At 35.3% G+C, this 20475-nt stretch overlaps 1 protein-coding gene across 3 annotated transcripts in view; it reads right to left on the minus strand.

Moving 5' to 3' along the window:
* Positions 1 to 555: 555 nt before the first annotated feature.
* Positions 556 to 20475, minus strand: part of Osgin2 (oxidative stress induced growth inhibitor family member 2) — a 20617-nt gene continuing 697 nt past the window's right edge. Inside the window, exons 1-6 of one of the 3 annotated variants that reach the window (XM_010612012.3) lie at positions 20314 to 20433; positions 15915 to 16069; positions 12041 to 12177; positions 11237 to 11428; positions 5237 to 5328; positions 556 to 2818 (exon numbers count right to left, since the gene is read on the minus strand). In XM_010612012.3, the coding sequence (XP_010610314.1) occupies positions 1786 to 2818; positions 5237 to 5328; positions 11237 to 11428; positions 12041 to 12177; positions 15915 to 15981 (1521 nt within the window). In that variant the 5' untranslated portion in view covers positions 15982 to 16069; positions 20314 to 20433 and the 3' untranslated portion in view covers positions 556 to 1785. The other 2 variants (XM_010612014.3, XM_010612013.3) reach the window with 2 other exon arrangements.

Below are 20475 nucleotides of genomic sequence, written 5' to 3' on the forward strand. Positions count from 1 at the left end.
TGTCAGAGTTCAAAAACAGGCAAGCAAGAGTACTGGGTCAAGCACAGTTAAGAAAATGTCATACAATTTCAATTAAGATGTGAGATTAGTTTGAAAATTATATAAAATGAAACTAAAACTGGATTGCAGTTTATAAAATCACATTAATCAGGCCTGACAGTTACTGAGAATCTAAGAATTCACTCGTGATTAGCTGATGGAAATATATTCTAAACAATTACATTTAAAGTGAATTATAATCCTAGTAAGCCAGCACATAGTATTGCAAGATAATGGACAGAAAAAATACTGACTTGTTTGTCCACGGTTTTTAGTTCCAAGAAGAGAATTAAAAGTTTAATGAAGACATTAAAGATGAAATAACTAAGGATGAGGGGGCTGAAAATGTGTTTCCAAGTCAAACTTGAGAACTTTTCTTTTTTACCTTTGGGTACCGGAGATCGAACTCAGGACCCTGCATTTTCAAGGAAGGCGGCAGAACCACTGAGCTAAATCCTAGTCCAACTTTCCTTTTTTTATGAGACAGGGTCTCACTGTGCAATTCAGGCTGGCCTGAAACTTTCAAGTGATCCTCCTGCCTCAGCCTCCCAAGTGCTGAACTACAGGTGTGTGCCACCACTTCAACCATTAAAAATTCTGGGGAATTGTGTGGAAATACAGATATTAAGCACAATAAATATAAATGAAGATCATTAGAGCAAATGAAACCAATAAAAACAACAGTATGCGCTGCTGTCATCAATAAACAAATACTATTAGAAATCTCAAAGTAATAATCATCCTAGAATGGAAAATAAAGTTTTGACAGTCCACATTATGCTTTAATTCTGACAATACCCAAACAGTGCTACAATTTTAGAAGTATTTTCCATGCCCAAATCTTAGTTTCAGTAACATTAACCCAATGTTCATACAGTGATAAGTAGTTTCAGCCACAATTTATTGAATTGCAAATCAGATTAATTAGATGTTATGATGGTTAAGGAGAGAATAGACCTCTGAAAAATATCTTGGCGGGTTCTTGGATGTCACAGTATATAGCAACATTATTGGAATGTTTAAATTATTAGAAAAATATGAAGTACCTGTCATGATTTCAATAAAAATGTTTTTCAAAGACCATATTTGGTAATAAATTAGATTTATACAAGTGATAATTTCAAAATAAATAAAACCTGAGTTGAAAATGCCTCCTACCCCTATCCAACCCCAGCATACTTAATAATCCATTATTTAGATGAGCATGTCTCTGAAACTTTAATGTGCAAGCCTACCTACCCCTGAGGGATCTTTGAAGAATGCAGTTTCTGATTATTCTGTGGGGCCTGCAGAGTAACTCAATTTCTAACAAACTACAGATGAAGCTGATGCTGCTAGTCCTTAGGTCATTTTTTGAGAAGCGAGGTGACCCAGTATGTAGTAAGGACAATTTTTTGCCTTACACAATAACTATAGTTTTTATTGATTTCATATTGCACTATTTTAAAATAAAAAAAATAACAAAAAATGATCACAAAAAATGTCTTGGAAGATAATGCTTTAGTTGAGAAAGCTTAAAGTCTACCAAGTTGGCAGTGTTTCTATTTGTTTGACAGTGACACTTTTGATACATTACAATATAAATCAGGACACTAAGTTCTTGTAACCATAAAAAAGGCAGTTACTAGAGCCTGAGGCTGTCTTCCAGTTAATTCAAGTCCAGAAAATTCAAGCCAGTACACTGCAAAACCACTATTAAAAATCTTTAATGGTAAACTGTTCATTTAAGTTACTTGTAAACTCGCTTTAAGCTATTCCATCTCCTCCACCTCTTTCAACAAATAAATGCTGCTTTTTCTTCTGTCTTATAGCTAAACAGCGTGTAACACCTAATGCCCCTCCTTTTAAAAATCGAACAAAATTGTCTCCGACCAGAGGACCCAATGCAAAAAGGTTGGCTTCTTTAACACATTCATAGGTATATGCATCTATTTCCACAGGATTATTCTTACATGTGATTGGCTGGCTTGAGTTATGGCCGAGGTAACACCCTTGTTCTTTCAGAAAAGACAGATTGGGATGAGAACCAATCAATACGACTGCTGCAGACAGTTTAAATATTTTCTTCAATCCAGAGACACTTTGAAGAACACATTTCATGTCGGACTTAAAGGAAAGCACATGGTGCTCAGGAAAACTGGTATAATCAGATAAAACATTTGAGTCTGTAGAATATGACTGAGTACACATCATATGATAGACTTTATGATATTCGGGATACAGCTTTTTGGGAAGCTGTTTGAAAATTAAGCTTGTATCAGTTACTCGTCTGCGAAATACATGGATCACAGGAATATTATTGTTATAAGCACACAGTACTGCATCAGCTGCAGTAAGCCCAGAACCTACAATTAACACTGGATCCACTTTGCCACGCAATTTTCTTTGGCCTATAGCAGCTCCAAATTCAGGCAATGAATGAAACACAAAAGGGAAATCTTCCCCTTCAATTTCCAGATGGGCCGGAGAATCTAATGTTCCAGTTGCTAGAGCTACATTCTCAGCAAAGAGGCAAAAGGGAACCTGAGAACCATCTGCTGCTTGCTGATAACCTCTGATTTCCCAGTTTGTCTTAACAAATTTTGACTTCTCGATCTGTAAATGTTCTGTTGAAATATCTCTGTCTTGACCATCACTGTCATCTTGATCTCTGTAGAGTCTTGATACAGAGGTTATGTAAGTATTTTCTCTGAAATTCTTCTGAAGACCCATGACTTTTACATAATGTTTATAGTAGCGAGCTATTTCCTCTGGCATAACTCGATCCCCTTTTAGGTTCCTATTAAAAGGAAAAATATACCATAAAGATAGTACTTTTAGTTCCATGATTGCTAATCTTCCATTTGATAAAAATTTATAACTTTTTAATTCCTCTGGACCAACTCAGCTAAGTATCATTCTAACACTTTAGAAAGATAGCCTGATTTTTTTAAAGAAAATATCAATAACTTAGTTTTATCAACAGAGAAAGTCCCATGACAGTACTTAATACCTGTTTCCCTAGTGTCATTCAGAGTATGCTCAAATAAGTGCACGATGATTTTTACTAAATTAAAGGGATTAAATGCATTTAATCTTACAATTATTTAGATAATCACATTCATTTTTAGATAATAATCACTAAGAAATTGCAAATGTAACTGGAATATACTAAACATATATTGTACATTTTTCATTTTCCACTTTAATTTTTTTTTTTTTTTTTTGTATTGGGGACCAAAATCCAGTCCTTGCGCTTGTAAGGCAGGCGGCAGCCATCACTGAGCTACATCCCCAGCCCTCCCCTTTAATTTTAAAGCAAAAGTCAAGGATCTCCCTAAAACCTATTCTTTAATTAGAAGTAGGCTGTAATAAAATCAAACCTAATTGGGCCAGGGATTTAGCTCAGTGGTGCTGTGCGTGCTTTGTAAGCACAAGGTCCTGAGTTTGATCCCCAATACAAAAAAAAAAAAAAAAAAAAAACCTAACCATTTGACATAATTTATTATAACCTGTAACTAAAGTTTGTAAAAATTCTTCTCTTTAAAGCTTTTCTTAAAACTTTGAAGGGCTGGGGATTTAGCAGTTCAGTAGCCTGCTTTGCAAGCACAAGGACCTGAGTTCAATCCCCAGTACCAAAAAAAACAAAACAAAACAAAACAAACAAACTTTGAAGATAAGCCGGGTGTGGTGGTGCACACCTGTAATCCCAGCATTGGGGAGGCTGAGGCAGGAGGATCACTGAGTTGGAGACCAGCCTGGGCTACAAAGTGAGTTCTAGGTCAGTCTCAATTAAATAGTGAGATCCTGTCTCAAAGAAACAACAACAAACAAACAAAAAAACACTTTGAAAATAAAGTATTAATTCTCAGTATTTACAGAAAATCTTGGCAGTAGTAGTATTATGATCTTTATTTTATAGAGTAGGATACTGACAACTAGTTTATTTGCCCAGGGTCACAACATAGAAAGTTAGTATGTACTCAGGACTTACCATTCTCTGAGACAAGAGTCTGCTCTTAACACTATGAAAAGGCAGGAACTAAAGCTAATATTTACCACAAGATTCACTTTCACATATTATTCAAGACACAATATGCATAATTTAGGAAGATTACTTTTGGTGCAAAGACCATAAAACTTTCCCTTTTCTTTTTCATTTTAGAGGGAAGAACATGCTGAGCAATTTTAGATGCTTAATTATAAAAATCAAGACCTTGTACAACTTACCTTTACAAAATATAAGTTTCAAACCCATATATAATTCCTTTTTTAAAAAACCTACAAATATTTTTTGAAGGTTTAATTTCTACTCATGATGCTCTCATTTACTGTTAAAAGCAAATCTCTATGAATTAACATGGCTTCTATTTAACAGGAAGTCAAGGACTCAAATGTTAAATCCCTGTCCTAACCAAGGTTACTTAATTAACTCCACCAATTAATTTCCTGCTTTTATCTTGTTTCCCTTAATGGTCAATTAGAGTCAATTTTCTGAATTAGTAACTCCTATCTAATTTGTATTTACTTTATTTGGAAATAATATGGATTTTCATAATCCTTTGAATTTGGGGTTCTTTCCCCCAAATAACTCATTTTTTCTCAAGATGATATTTCTTTTGTTACTCCTATTTCATATTTTTAATGAAAATATTTACCTTCATATTGAAGGAATTTACCATACTCGAGATTCTAGTTTATTTCATCATTCAACCATACAATAACACACTCTAACCTGAAAGTCAAATACTGTAGTATATATGCACGAGATAAGTGTAAGTGAAGTTACATATCCATTCATAAAAATAAGTATTTAAAAGTATGGTAGGGCTGGAGATTTAGATCAGTGGTTCCCCGCCTGCCTTGCAAGCACAAGGACCAGAGTTCGATCCCCGGTACAAAAAAAAAAAAAAAAAAAAAAGGAAAAAAGTGGGTAGAGGAGAAAGAGAAAGTAATTTAACAAAACAGACACAAATCCATAGCTAACAAAGTCATAGGAAACCAATTTATAAATAATCCCTTACTCCTGCACTTACTTGTATAACGTCTTTAAATGAAGACCATTTCACTATAATCCCTGCTTCAAGGAAGCATTTTTATTTGAAAGACACATACATTTATATTTTTCATCCAAGACAGGATCATAAATATTGTAAAATTTTCCAACAGTCTGTGTTTCATCGTGCACCAAAGAATTTTAATATCATCTGATCTTTACCTTCTTTTACTAGACACCCAATCTTTAAATTTCAGACCAGGTAGCTCCATCCAATTTCCAAAGCTGATTGTCAACATGGAGCCTTCCATATTCTATTAGAATTAAAAAGTAAAGTTAAAAAAATGCAATTAGGCAGTAACATGAATCCTTTGTAAGCCAAATACATCCCATTTATAATTAAGACTGATTAAGTATGCTTAAAGCAGGCCTGTTTGTACAAATTACTTCTGAAACTTTATTCCAATATACTTTTATACCTTTTCATCATTTGGTATTACCCATGTGTATTTCTTTCATATAGTTACACAATGATAAACAAATTTATAGTATTATCCAGTGCCTACACAATGCTCATAGCTTTGGCCTGTGATTAACATAGTAATTCAGATGTATATGTCAAGAACAAGTGTAACATTTTCACTTACTAAAGAAAAGGAAAAACATTCATTTCTAAAGCCTTAAATGATTTTCTACTTAATATTATTTACGATTTTCAAAAATTAAAATAGGTTTTTTTCATCAATTATAATTCTGAAGTCTTGGGTGATTGGATATAACAGCATTTCTTTCTTAGAAGAGAGAAGCAAGCAGTTATTACCTGAGAAAGATTCACTGTTGCACTAATGTGATCAAAGACGTGAGTCGTTGAAGCTCCCCTGATCTACTTATTTCTGCTTTGCTCAAAAAAAAAAGGGGTGTGGGGGGAGCCCAAGGTCAAAGGTACCTATCCCAATGACCTATTAACCAACTCTTCCATACAATAACTTCTTTTCACAAAACTCTTCTTGCTCTATTTCTGTATGGCCCAGCACCAGGAAAAGGGGCATATTATTGTTTTAATTAACACAGTACTTCTTACTAAGCTCAGGAAGTATTATTTGCGTCAAAACACAGATAATCACAAGAGAAAGAACGCAGCAAACTGCCAATGCTTAGAGGCAGACTAGCCCTGAAAACTGGATCAGAATCTAGAAGTTCCTCAGTAAGAGGAACTGACATCTGACATTTTTTGAACCATAACAGTCTTATTTAGAACTCTAAAACCTTCATGCACAACTTCACTTTTTGTATCGGTCTCTTTATCATCTCTGCATCAGTTCTTCCAAGTGGTTGAGAGCCCTAGTTCCTTACACTCTTCATTTTGTTCCCAAAAGACCTCTTTTCCCCCTATGCCAACATATGCTGCCATGAAGGTCTGCTGTTATGGAGTCTGCAGTATATTAAGATAAGCAAACCAGAAAGAAGTACTACAGGGCCATGCAAATATCTATTTCTTCAAGGATAAAAATGGGTTTTAAGGAGTATAACATTTGAAAGAGAGAATACTGGGTTTGAGAATTTGGCTCAGTAGAAGAGCATTTGCCTAGAAGATCACGTGCCTAGAAAGGGAGACTACTGCAGGCCAAAATGAAAATTAGTATGACAGCTTCATAATGAGAAAGAACACTGTACGTCCTACAAGTAATTAAAAGATACTGAGCTCCATGAAGGAAAGAATAAAGTCAGCAGGCCTGGGTTACTCTAACAGTTCACTTTACTAAGGAAGGCTTATCTTTAGGAATAGGCCTTGTCCATTGGCACATAGGAGATAATCTCTGAGCCAAGACTTCAGGGTACTCTACTTGAGAGTGATTTTTGTATGTCTGAGGCCCTTGCCATGCGACATGAATGCAACCATACACATTTATCTTAATGTGATTTGTGGTGAATACCAATTTTCTCTTGACAGGTAGAGGTCTGAGTGTCTGACGTCAGCCACATGGGCACTTTTTTTTTTTTTTTTTGGTATTGGGGATTGAACTTGGGTCCTTACACTTGCAAGGCAGGTGGTGGAGCTAAACCCCCGGCCCAGGCATTTCTGACCTATGACTACAGGTCCACAAAAATCCCTATGCACCAGGTATGAGTGGGGTTCCCTGTTCCCTGGTTAGCAACTCTACACAAGCACTGTCATAGACTGTCCCCTGATGGGAGATTAAAGCACTTCCCTACTTGGTTTCTCTGTGGTTGTTCCCCTGGAGCCTTTTCCTATTGCTAATCTGTATCCATTTATTATAACAAATTGTAACCATGAGTGTACAATCTTTTCTGAGTCCTGTGAATATCGGCCAATCATTGAACCTAACAATGAACTTGGTCTTCTTAATACAAGCCTGCTAGATCATAGAATGTGTGTATGAGAGAGAAGGAGAGGAAAGGAGGAAGAGAGAAGAGGTGACGCTAAGCAGGGGCTAAATCATGTCAAGTATAGTGAAATATTCTTAGGGAATTTGCACACTATACATTAGGCAAATGAGGAACAATTCAAAGGGTTTAATGAATGCATACATTTCAGATGTATGTCTTAAGACAATTATGGCTTTTGGCATGAAGAGTGGCTGAAAAAGAAAAAGTGGGAGACCCATTTAGAAAAAAAATCTACAAATTCAGTAAAAGAAATAGAGTAGACAGACTCAAAACATATTTATAAAAAAAAAAATGAATGGGCTGAAGGCCCAGCTCTATGACAGAGCAGGTATTTGCAAGTACTTAGTGTACTGAGTTCAAAGGCCTACAAAAAGAAAAAATATAAAAGGAAAGCCAAGCCCTCTAGGAAGGAAGCTAAGGCAGGAGGATTACAAGTTCAAAGCCAGCTGGCAATTTAGTGACTTAGGAGACCCTATCTCCATTTTAAAAAAAAGACATCTGAAAAGTGAGAGCTGACAGAAATCAAGATTCTCAGAATTGTGACTTGAATAACCATATAAAAGTGCCATTTAATCATAAAAGAATGAGATGACAAGATCAGTTTTAGACATGCTGAGTTTCTGAGATATTTTTGTAATCATTAAGGGAATATATCTTAGTTAGATACATGAGAAAGCGTGATAAGGACCACAGTTTTATTTGGAATCAATAAACATACATATTGAAGTCACTAAAACAGATGAGATAACCCAGAGAAAGGAAAGATGACATTGGCGTGGGATAGTCTGAAGAAGCGATGTTTTATTTTTTTGAGACAGGTTCTGGCTATGTAGTTCAGACTAGCCTTGAATTCACTACTGTGGCACAGTAGTGGTCTTGAACTACTGGCAATCTTTCTACCTCAGTCTCCCAGGTACTGGGATTACAGGCCTGTGCCATCATGCCCAGCTGTAGAAACAGTATTTTTAAGTGCAAAGGCCCACAAATATTAAATGAAAAGGAGTGACCAAAGAGGAAGAAAATCAGGGAGGCTGAAGGTTCAGAGAACCTAAGACAGCCTTTAATAATATCAAATGCTGTAGAGCTCAGGAAGTTTTGAAACTTCACATCTAATTAATCAAAAATGGGAGTTAGTGACCTTTAAAAAGAATACTTCCCCAGACTGGAAAACACAAAAACAACTCCAGATGTACTCAGCTACCTCATCTTTGACAAAGGAGCTGACCCATCCCCACTGGAGGAAAGATAGCCTCTTTAATAAATGGTGTTGGAAAAACTGGATCTCATCCTGCCAAAGATTAAAACTAGACCCTTATCTTTCACCATGCACTAAATTAAAATCCAAGTGGATTAAAGATCTAAGTATTAAAACAGAAACACTAAACTCGCCAGAGATAAGTTAGGCAGAACTGTGGAAGACATTGGCATAGGAAAAGATTTTATGAACAAATCCTCAGTAGCGCGGGAACTAGCAGAAAGAATCAACAACTGGGATCTCATCTTATTAAAAAGCTTCTGCACTGCAAAAGAAACCATCAACAGAACTACGAGACAACCTACAATGTGGAAAAAAATTTTACCAGCTGCTCCTCAAAGGACTATTATCTAGAATATATGAAGAACTCAAAACAATCAGCCCCCCGCAAATATAAAGACCCAATTCAAAAATGGGCATCTGAAATGAACAGACATTTCTCAGACAAAGAAGTAAAAGCAGCAAATAAATATATGAAAAAATGTTCCACATCACTGGTCATTCGAGAGATGCAGATGAAAACACTGAGATTCCACCTCACCCTACAAAGAATGGCTGCTATCAAGAAATCACACAGCAACAAATGTTGCGGGGGTTGTGGGGAGAAAGGAACCCTTCTCCGTTGTTAGTGGGAGTGCAGACTGATGCAACCACTATGGAAATCAATATGGAGATACCTCAAAGAGCTGGGACTAGAGGTTCCATTTGAGCCAGTCATCCCTCTGCTGGGTATCTTTCCAAAAGAATTAAAAGAATCATACCACAGTGATATATGTGCACCAATGTTTATAGCGGCACAGTTTGTAATAGCTAAAACTTGGAAACAGCCCATTTGCCCATCTGTTGGAAACTGGATAAAGAAGATGTGGCTTTTCTATAAAATGGACTACTACTCAGCCATAAACAATGAGAAATTAGAGTCATTCATAGGAAAATGGATACATACTGAGGATAAAGTCACGCATGTGTAAATACCGAAGTTTCTCTGGTGTGAAAAACTGTAATAGTATACAAGATCCTAATGGGATAATTAATAGTGTGAAATAGGATAATTAATAGTGTGAAATAGGAAGAAAAGGGCTAAAGGTGTAGGGACAGTGGGAAGGGTAGGGGAAAGGTGATAAGGGAAAAGAAAAAATTATGAGAAAATGAAAACATGGAATTAAAGTGTTTGTAAATGGGCAGGGAGGAGGGGGTGAAGGGAGGGCAGGGACAAGGGGAAAAAATGAGAACCAAGACCTGTCATGTGAAGGTAAAGGATCCCAGTAATGAATGTAACTGTATTGTATACCTAGATTGTAACAATAAGTTTAAGAAATAATTTTAGTATATTTACATACTGACCAATTAACAGCTGGCAGAGAAACTGAAAATGTAAGAAGAGAAATAAATAATGTCCTTGAGAAGACTGGGGTTCAGAATATAGCTGGAAGGTGAGCCTCTTCCATTGTAAGAGGAAACAAAAGAGCATGAATACTGGTAAGTTCCTAGGTTTGACTATGAAACTGTGAGAGTTCTATCTTGATCAATTCTATTTTCTTCACAAAATGAGAACTAGGAAGCATTTCTAAACACAAAAGAGAAAAACAAAGAAGTCTGAGAAGAACTTACTAAGGAAACAGAGAAGGTTGTCAAGTACTGTTTAGGGCCCAGTTGAGGCTTCCTATCTTGTACCAGTGGTTTCGCTATTAGAGATGTTCATCATTACTTATCAAATTAGACATTTTAAACAGATGCCATTTATTGCACTAATACAGCAACAGCCAACCGAAGTTTGTACTAAAATTTTGACATCTAATATGTTAAAGTTCCCATGAAGTATATATTTCATAACACTGCAAACTAAATTAACACTAAATGAACACTCACTACACAGTGACAATAACAGATACAGTGTTAACTGCTAAGGAAATAGGAATGAAGAATACTTATTAGTTACTGGCCCCCTAGCTAGTGAAGTACTGATGAATCTTTAATTTACTGGTTCTCTCTCCTCTGCTATGGACTAAATTATGTCACCCTGCTTTCTAAATTCTTACGTTGAAGTCTCAATTCTCAGCTTGATTTCATTTGGAAATGGAAAGTTGGGAAGTAATGAGGGTCAGGTAAAGTCATCCGGGTAGGTCCTTAGGAGGGGATTAATGACTTTACAAGAAAAAAACCTGGGTGTGGTGCACATGCCTGTAATCCTAGCTATTTAGGAGGTACTACCCAGTAGGATGTTCTTACAATAATAAAATAAAAAGGGCTGGAGATGTAGCTCAGTGGTAGAGTACTTGCACAGCACTTGAGGCACTGGGTTCAATTCCCAATAATGCAAAAAGAAAATACTATAGGAAAATGCCTATTCTAAGACTATACTTATAATAAAAGTTGGCTTAGCTACTAAAGGCAATAGACCTACACTTAACTGTATAGCATTAAAATTTTCAGATAAAAATGTAGTATGCATCATATATAATAGTATTATCACAATACAATGTTAAAATAAAGTTGGTTTTATCAAGACAAGTAAAATAATTTACATAGAATTAAAATACTAAGAAAAATATACTCACATGCCAAGCCCCACCAGGTGGACCTTTACCAAGAACTAAGTGAGGGATATAATGATGTTGCTCTAATTTCCAATGCAAAATGGATGGACAGTCATACCCAAAGTCAGCATCTGGATGAAGAAGTGTATCAAAAAGTACTGCAACTGGATTGGATGATCGGCCTTCAAGGCCCTCAGACAGGTATTCCAAGTCCTAAATGGGAAAAAAAAAAAAAAAAAAAAAAAATCTGTTAAAAATGTTAAGGAACATCAGTATTCTGTGATTCCTTCTATGGAACATACTGAATTGGACTCATGGTTTTACTAATGTAGCAGTTGTTTCAGACTTTCATATTTTTTTTTTTTTTTTTTTTTTTTTTTTTTTTTTTTTTGCCAAATAAACAGGAAACATGGTGGTGAACCTATGGCATGTACACCAGAGCTGGCTGTTTATAAACACTGGAAGCTCTGAAAGGTTCGCCATCACTGGTATAAGGTAACCAAATCCTTCTGTGCACTGCAAAAGCCAAAAGATGTCAGTTGTGATGCTCAAATAATAAAAAGTGGCACATTTCTCAAACTTATTTGAGCACACAGCACCCATTAAACTCTACCAGAAAATAATTTCAGAAATTCTACGCTGATAAATTCAAGAAAATAAATCAGTATTACCTGGCAGAATATATTTATGAATCTAAAATAAAAATGACAGTAAGTTTTATTTAATATAAAGTATTTCTAAGGAATCATATTCATAACAACGTTCACTGAAAATATTTTTGTTTCAGCATAAAATAATTTAAAAATTGACATGTAAGAAATTTACCTGATCAACAATGGAGAGATGTCTTGCTTCCTCTAATTTACTATGCAAGATTGTATTCGGGTGTATTGCTTCTGATGATAAATATGGTCTGTAGCCTGATAACATGTACGAAAGGCATATTCCTGAGGGTCCGTTTCCTATTTTTCAAAGAGTGGAAAGGATACATTAATACTCTTTTTGCTTGGCTTTATACCTACTATGAAGGGAGATTTTTCTCCCCAATCTGTTGTTTTTGTTTTCTCACAAAAGTCTGGCCTTTTTTCTATTTTCTTTTGAGAATCTCATCTACTCAAGGCTTCAACTATCTCAAAAATAATTCTGTTGTCTAACTGCTTTTTCAAGAATATATCTCACATCTTGTATGTAAATATTTCACTCCACCTGACTGATCCACTAATAACAAAGATCGTTATGTTCAATAACACCTAAGTCCTTTCTTTTAAGTACCTCTTTAAGTTAAACCCCATTCCATCTCAAAGTATGGTTTTAATTTAATTCTGAATTTAAACCTATTATGCCACTTAGATCCAGTCAATTGTCTTCGCCATGTGCACTTCTGTACACTCACAAAGAAAGAAACCAACAGTCTTCTGCTTCTCCTTTCTAAGATTCACCCACTCCCAAATCAATTCACCTACTTCCTTCAGATGAATCTGGGACCCTACCATCCTCATTATATTATCCTTCCTCTAAAAGGCAAACTGCTTGTTTCTACTTCAGTCTTCTACACTTTTTTTCTGATCTCAACCATCTTTCCAATTCTAACACATAATATTGCCTTCCCAAAAGTATACATCCTTTAACTAAAGTCAAATTGGATTTTTGGTTGAATCTTGTTAAAGTACCTTGATTTATGTAATTATTTAGTCTGGGTTGCCCTACCTTTATTATCTCTATCAAAAATTTAATCCAAATGAGACAAGTGCTAGCCATCTTCATTCTCTCAATTCCTTTTCCTTGCCCTATAGATCACCCTAAATACAATATGCCAAAAAATAAATAAAAAATTAAAACCATAAGAATATTAGAAAAGAGGCAATATTTCTACTTGTAATACTAGTGTAGGAAAGCTTTAAGCATGACAGAAAAGCCAAAAGAGAGAATAGAAATTAAATCAACTTGATAAAAATTAAAAACAAATATATGGGAGTTAGAATCTGAGACAAAGTTAATCTCTTTAAAAAACAAAAACGAAGAGGGGGAATTGCCTCTACACAATAAAGAACATATATAAAAAACTTACAACTAATATCATACTTAATGGTGAGAAACTAAATGCTTTCCCTCTAAGGTCAAGAATAAGACAAGGGTGTTGCTTCTCACCCCTTCTACAACTCAACACTAAACAAATGTTCTAGTTAAAGCAGTAAGGAAAAAAAAGATACAAAGATTGAGAAGGAAGACCCATCTTTATTAAAAATGACATGATTTTATATATATATATATATATATATATATAGACAGTGAATTCTGATGTAACTGCAGATTTTAGTTAATAAAAACGTACTAATATCTATTCATCAACTATAACAAACATACCATACCAATGCAAGACACTAATTTGAATAACAGGAAAATGAGGCAAGGAGAAGTACAGTATATGAGAACTCTACTTTGTACTTCATTTCTCTATAAATCTAAACTATTTTTTAAAGTATATTAATAAAATAAATATACAAGCAAGTAACCAAAAGAGGGATTTAGGATCTGAATTCCTTGAAATAAAAAGATACAGTACTTAAAAGAAAATAGGTAATAAATATAAATAGGCAGTTCACAGAGAAATAGCTTTGTGGTAGGCACAATGCCTCCTCTTCCCCAGTCCTAACCCCCAGACCTTGAGAATGTTACCTCAGACAGCAAAGTCTCTATAGATATTAAGAACCCTGAGATGGAGAGTAACCTGAACTATCCAGGAAGGCCTGTTGTAATTACAAGATCCTTAAAACAGAGACCCTTTCTTGCTATGCTGGGAGGGAGGCATGACTGAAAAAGGTTAAGAAAAGTTACTGGATTTGAAGATGCAGAAGCAAGCCTGGAGCAAGGAATATGACCAGTCTCTACTGTGCACAAAAGGGAAGAACATAAATTCTTCTCCAGAGCTTTCAATAGCTCTGATACCTTGATTTTTAGCACAGTAAAACCAATATTGAACTTCTGACTACTAAACAATAAAATAATACATTTATGTTGTTTAAAGCCACGACATCCACAAAAAAATACAAATATAAGAAAATTAGTTCTTTTTGCTCAGGCTGGTGTTACATCTGTCACAATAATGGTCCTCTACACTTCAGGTTAAACTCCTAATGGGTGAGATAAGTCAAAACAGGGATGGACCAGGCCAGAGATTTAGCACAGTGGTTCAGTGGCCTGCCTTGCAAGCACAAGGACCTGAGTTCAATCCATGGTACCCCACCCCCAAAAATAGGGATGGACAGGTGTAGATGAAGGTAGTTTTTCCTTTCTGAAAGATAAGAGTTCCTTTACTCCTTTCTAGATAGCATGGAAGGGTAGCCAGGGTTGGATATCAAGGAGGAAATGAAGCATGATATTTGGTTCCTGAGATGTAAATTGGATGGAAACTACTATAAAAATTACCATACCTCATACCCTAGGGGGAAATCTATAGAGAAGAACAGTCTTGATCTTCTCTCTCCCCGCTCCTTCCTGGTTACATGCTAGTCAGAAGGCTTAACTTTAATTTCCTTCCTACTAACTTTGAAACAAGCTATGAAAAAACCTCAGTAAGTCATATACAACTAAGGCACTTATGTCTCTTCGCTTGGCCTCATATTATAGTACTTATCTGACTTGAATTTGAATATTATATGGGCTGTAATTAAATGCATAAAATTATAGAAAGTTTTATACTTCTGAAATAAATTTTATTAATCTTTTATGTAGCCAGGAATGACTATAATCCTAGCACTCTGAGAGAATGAGGTAGGAGGAACACAAGTTTGCGCTTAGCCCGGGCAACTTAGTAAGATCTTGTCTTAAAATAAAAATGTTTACAAAGGAGTAGGTATTTAGCTCAGTGCAAAAGCTCTGGATTCAACCCCATTATTGCACCTCCCCCAATTCACTATTTTATATGCCTATCTATATGTTGAGGTGGTACAAAGGATATGCATGACTGCAATGTTGTTGACAGTAGAACACTAGCTACTAGCTATACAAGTCACTCAAATTCTGAGTCTTATTCAGTCTGTGTGCCCTGACAAGATCAGAGGACTAGAGTTGTAAAGTATATTCCAGTAATATACACAGAATGTTCTATACAGAGCTCCAGAATTATTGTGGCACTGTCTCATAGTTAATACAATGGATATTATTATCAGTTCTTCGGTAAAAGGCATTACATTCTAACACAGATACTAACATCAGATAATCCAATTACTGTCTCCAAAGACTTATCAGTTATTTTAACTAATAATTTAATAATATTTTTATTTTAAAATTATAACTAATTTCTTTGTTATCCTTCCTCATCCATGGAAGCTTCTTCCTTATACATTATTTTTAGCCTCTAAAATTTTTTTTTTATTTTTGACACAATGGGTACAATGTGACAATTTGACACAGGAATACAATGTATAATGAATACAGCAACCTAAATGGCATATCTATCTGAGACATATTTGTATATCACTGCTTTGTCTTGGCAACATTCAAAATTCTATGAGCTGCTTTCAATACAATCCTAAGAACTTGGATTATCTAACTGTATAAAAGTAATAAGGGCAGTAATCTTCAGAAGTAAAAAGAAATAACTTGGGGCCTGGGATTTAGCTCGGTGGTTCCACCAACTGCCTTGAAAGCGCAAGGACCAAGTTTGATCCCCGGTACCAAAAAAACAAAAGCAACTTACCTATTATCACCACAGGCAAAGTCACTGATGAATCTTCAAGTAAAGAAGTTTCTTCAACTAATGGCATCGCTTTAACTTTTCGCACCAAATTATCATCAAAATATTGCACTAAGGAATTAAAAATCTCCCCTTCAGTTTTGGTGTCACTATAATTTCTTAAAAGAAAGAGAGAGTCAATAGTCTAGAAAAATCAATCCCTATTCATTCTATTTAGGCCACAAAATACTCAATAGTTTCATAATGCTTTCAAATTACTGGGTGGTGTATGTCAACCTATATCACTTTAATAGCCATAAATCCCCACTAAGTGTTTATCTCTCCCTGATATCTTGTAGACAAGTTCCTATTAGTATAAAGTTCTCTTTAATGATCAAAAGATAGCAATATATTGGAGAGACTTTGTAATTCTGAGATCTCTTACAAAGGCAAATTTTTTCCTACTTTTTCCTTATTAAAAAATTGACTGCAAGCACAAGGACCCAATCCCCAGTATCAAAAAAAAAAAAAAAAAGTTGATTTTTATTAAAGAAAGTAGTCTAGTATATTTTAAGGAAGTTACTGTACTTATTACAAATTGGGCATTTTGGTAAAAGAAACGAGGTTTATATATTTTTCTGGCTAACAACATATTAATAATATGATCTTAAGGTTGATTTCCAATCTTTATTTTCCAATTGCCTCTCTAGAAACTAGTTTTAACATTCTAATACATTCATGGGATAAATGGAGCATCCCTGAACATGGTTAATGCTGTTATTTTTACAGATTATTTCAGAACAGAATAACTGAGTTATTTTTCATCAGCAACAGCCAGAATGTCTGGAAGAATGAAACTTAGTATTTACTAGTAAATGTATTTATTACTCTTCCCCAACTGATAAATATGAGGCGAGTCAACTCACAAATCCTGGAGACTGACAAATGGAATTTGGCAGACAGGAGCTTTCCTGTAACCTTGGGATGTCCCAATCTACCTTAGGATGTAGGATACAGAGTACTCCCTTACCAGAGGATTCCTTTCCATTTACAGTCATGTTATGAGTAACGACAGATTTCCTAAGAAATGTCAGACTATTCTAGCACAATACTAAAGTCACGAGGTACATATATGCAAACTAAGATAGCTATAATGTCACTAGGCAATTAATCTTATGGGACCACTATCCCATTTCTGTCACTGCCTAAAACATCATTATGCAGTATATGACTATGTTTAGGCCTGTTTTTGGAGATAGGCTCTCACTGCTAGCCAGATGGTCTCAAACTGAAGATTCTCCTGTAATCCTAGCACTTGGAAGGTTGAGGCAGGAGGATCATTGGAAGTTAGAGGCCAGCCCGAGCTATATAGTGAGTTGAGGCCAGCCTGAACTACAGTGAGACTCTGTCTCAACACATCCCCTGCAAAAAAAAAAAACATTCTCTTGTCTCAGCTTTCACTGTGCTGGGATTATAGGTGTGTATCACTATGCCCAACTTATTTGGGCCTTAATTTTCGGCACCATTTCCTAGTTTTCAAGATACATAGCCTTGCATTTATTAAATTTATTTCTAAGGATAACATTGTTTTTGACACCACTATAAATGGAATTTGTTAAGTTACTTTCAGATTGTTCATTGTTAGTATCTAGAAATACAATTCACTTTTGTATTTTGCATCCTGCAATACTACTGAATTCATTTACTAAATTTGGAAGGTTTTTTTTGTATGTAGACCTCAAGAAATGTGACTCTACTATCTCCCAAGGGTCAAACAGTGTTAGAAGAACCAAACTTTTAATATACTTAAAAATCTCTACAAACTGGCTGATCTAAATTTATGTAGTGTAAGTAATCTGTTTTAATTTTTTGGTACTGTGGTCACTGGTGCAATCTGTATGGCAAACTATTTGTAATAAACTTGTATATTGTTTGGTAATTTAATAGTGGTTTCACAAAAATATGAAAAACCTTGAATCAACAGAACAACAAAATAATCCCCAAAACTATGGTTAACTGATTTTACATAAGGCAATAGTAAAACAAGGACTACTAGTAACTATTCTTTATAAAAAATTCAAAGATTAAGGTTTTTATTTGCTATGCTGTACGTTTTAGAGTACCAGGCTTGAGATTTGTAATTTGAACATTCTATTTAAGTCAGAAACTTATTTTGAGTAATAAAAATCGACTTTTCCTTTCTTTGGAAATTAAACTGGAAAATATTTCTAATTTAGTAAACAGCAAAGAACAGCACCACACACATGCAGAAATAGTTATGATATTGTCAATCAAGGTAGAAGACATCTGAGATAATTTTTAGAAGCCTTCCTTTTTTTTTCTCTTTTTTGAAACATTACAGCCTCAGTTTTCAAAAGAAAATTTTTAAAATGGTGCAGGCTTAGTATCTGGATAACAAACAGATTTTTTTCCACATCACAGCAATACTTCTTTAAATGGTCAGTCAAACTAAAACGAAATGCTTTACTACCTTAATTATATTTTATAGTCTCTGGAAGCAGGACTCTAAATTTTACTAAACTGATAATGCCACAAGAAGGTTTTAAGGTCATAAATGAAGTCAGTCATACTTTCATCTTTCAGAAAAGGAAGCATGAGGTTTGCTCTCTTAGAAAGCTGGTGGACAGCTCTTGCATAATTCATATCAATTCAGCTATTACACAAATCCTAAAATGTAGAAGTTGTCATAATGTTTTAAAAATGTGTGTTTCTAATAATACTGCACAAAGAATTGCATTAGTAAATTAGAAATACATTCCTAAAGGAGTGGGCAAACAATTTAAAAAAACAATTTAGACACAACAAAACTATTTTTACAGTGATAATGTAGCAGGCTTGTTTTCCTTTCTCTCAAAACCAAAACACGGCCAAGTACTTTTTTTTTTTTTTGGTATCAGGGATCAAACTCAGTCCAGGCACTTGCAAGGCAGGCAGTGGAACCACCAAGCTAAATCCCTGGCCCTCAGCTAAATACTTTTGTTTTAATCCCCAACTCCAAATTTTTGTGCAGAAATAAGCAGACTATTTACCACCTGGCATTAGTGGAAAGAATATGAGTCCTAAACTGGCTCTTTAGTGTTCAACTGTATACCAAAGGTGTCAAAAGGCTTTTGGACAGTATTTTCTATAAGGATTGTTTTTTCTCAGAAGCTTTAACACATTTTTACAAGAGGAACTGGACTTCTAAGATTCTTCAGTGAATCGAATACTCTGAAACCCCAGTCAACTTCTCAGAAGTTGTAACTTAGCAGTCCATTCCATAAAACCTTTAGTTTCTTGCATTAGCAATGGAACCCAAGGGTGCTCTATGCCTGACTACCCTGAGATACATAGCAACCTCCCCCTCCTCTTTTGAGAAAAGGTTTCACTTTTGTTCAGGCAGGACTTGAACTTGTGATCCTCTTGCCCTGACTCCCTAACTGCTAGAATTACAATCACGCACCACTTCATCCTGTTCAACTCAACAAGGCCTTCTGTAAAATTCAGAATTTAGAGACTCATAAAAAAAACTCACTCAGAAGCCTAGTTTGTTACTATTACAACAGTTCTAAACTTTTTCTGTGCCTTACATCTCTTTGGTAAAGCCTGTGGACCTCTTCTCTGAATAATGTTATTAAACATACATGGGACTTAAAAGGAAACCACTAAAATATAGTTATTTAAAAAACTCTCTAGACATGCATATGGGATTTTCTACTGCACTAGAAGTTCAGTGATGTGTCATACTGTTATTTTAAAGAAATGATTAACAAATAGCATTCCTAAATATCTGCAATTAGAGTGACAGAAAAATATGATTTCTACTAATGACAGCCACAAATACTTTAATTTGTTGCTTATACTCATAATTGATGGAAATGTTAGTTTCTGGAATTTAGTGAAAATAATCTTTCTTTCCATCCTGCATTTTATCAATGAACTGCCTCCATTCTACCTAGTTCATTAAAGAACTCTTGAGGAGAGTTGCATATTTTACCCCAAAAAAGTAAGTATTCCATTATTCTATCTGTAAAGCAAGAACTTAAGTCTATACAGTACTAAGCTTAATATTTCTTCACTCCCAGAATTAAAAAACAGTTTCTGGTATCTCTGCTCTTTCTGCTTTTAACTGAAGCGCTGCACAATTTTCCTCGATCTAGAAAACACCTTCACTTTTATTTTAGAACTACATTAACTTCATCACCCCTAACAACTTTCCCCATCACTTGAGCGTAAAATTACCATCTTTCGTATTTCTACACCGTAACATGGCTTACAATGACTGGCAAACTTAAAACTAGTCAGAACCTCTTTGTAACGACATCGTGACACTAAAATGTACTTCCCTACCTTCCGCCAACCCAATAATTTAGATTTTTTTTCAAGTAATAAAAATTTAAAGGAGGCCCTTCGTAGAGCCCACCCTAAAACTTGGTAGGAGTTGGAGGTCTGGGCTCGCCGAGACCAACTCCCCGGCCTAGCGGTCTCGCAGTCTCGTGACCGGCGCGGCCCAGGGCGGGGACGGGGAACGCGGAGCGAGGATCCCCGAGGACCCCACCCCACAGGCGGCGGAGCGGGGGGTTCC

This window comes from Fukomys damarensis, unplaced genomic scaffold, assembly GCF_012274545.1.
Source record: "Fukomys damarensis isolate Sample0158 unplaced genomic scaffold, DMR_v1.0_HiC HiC_scaffold_5, whole genome shotgun sequence".
In the NCBI taxonomy this organism is placed as follows: Eukaryota; Metazoa; Chordata; class Mammalia; order Rodentia; family Bathyergidae; genus Fukomys; species Fukomys damarensis.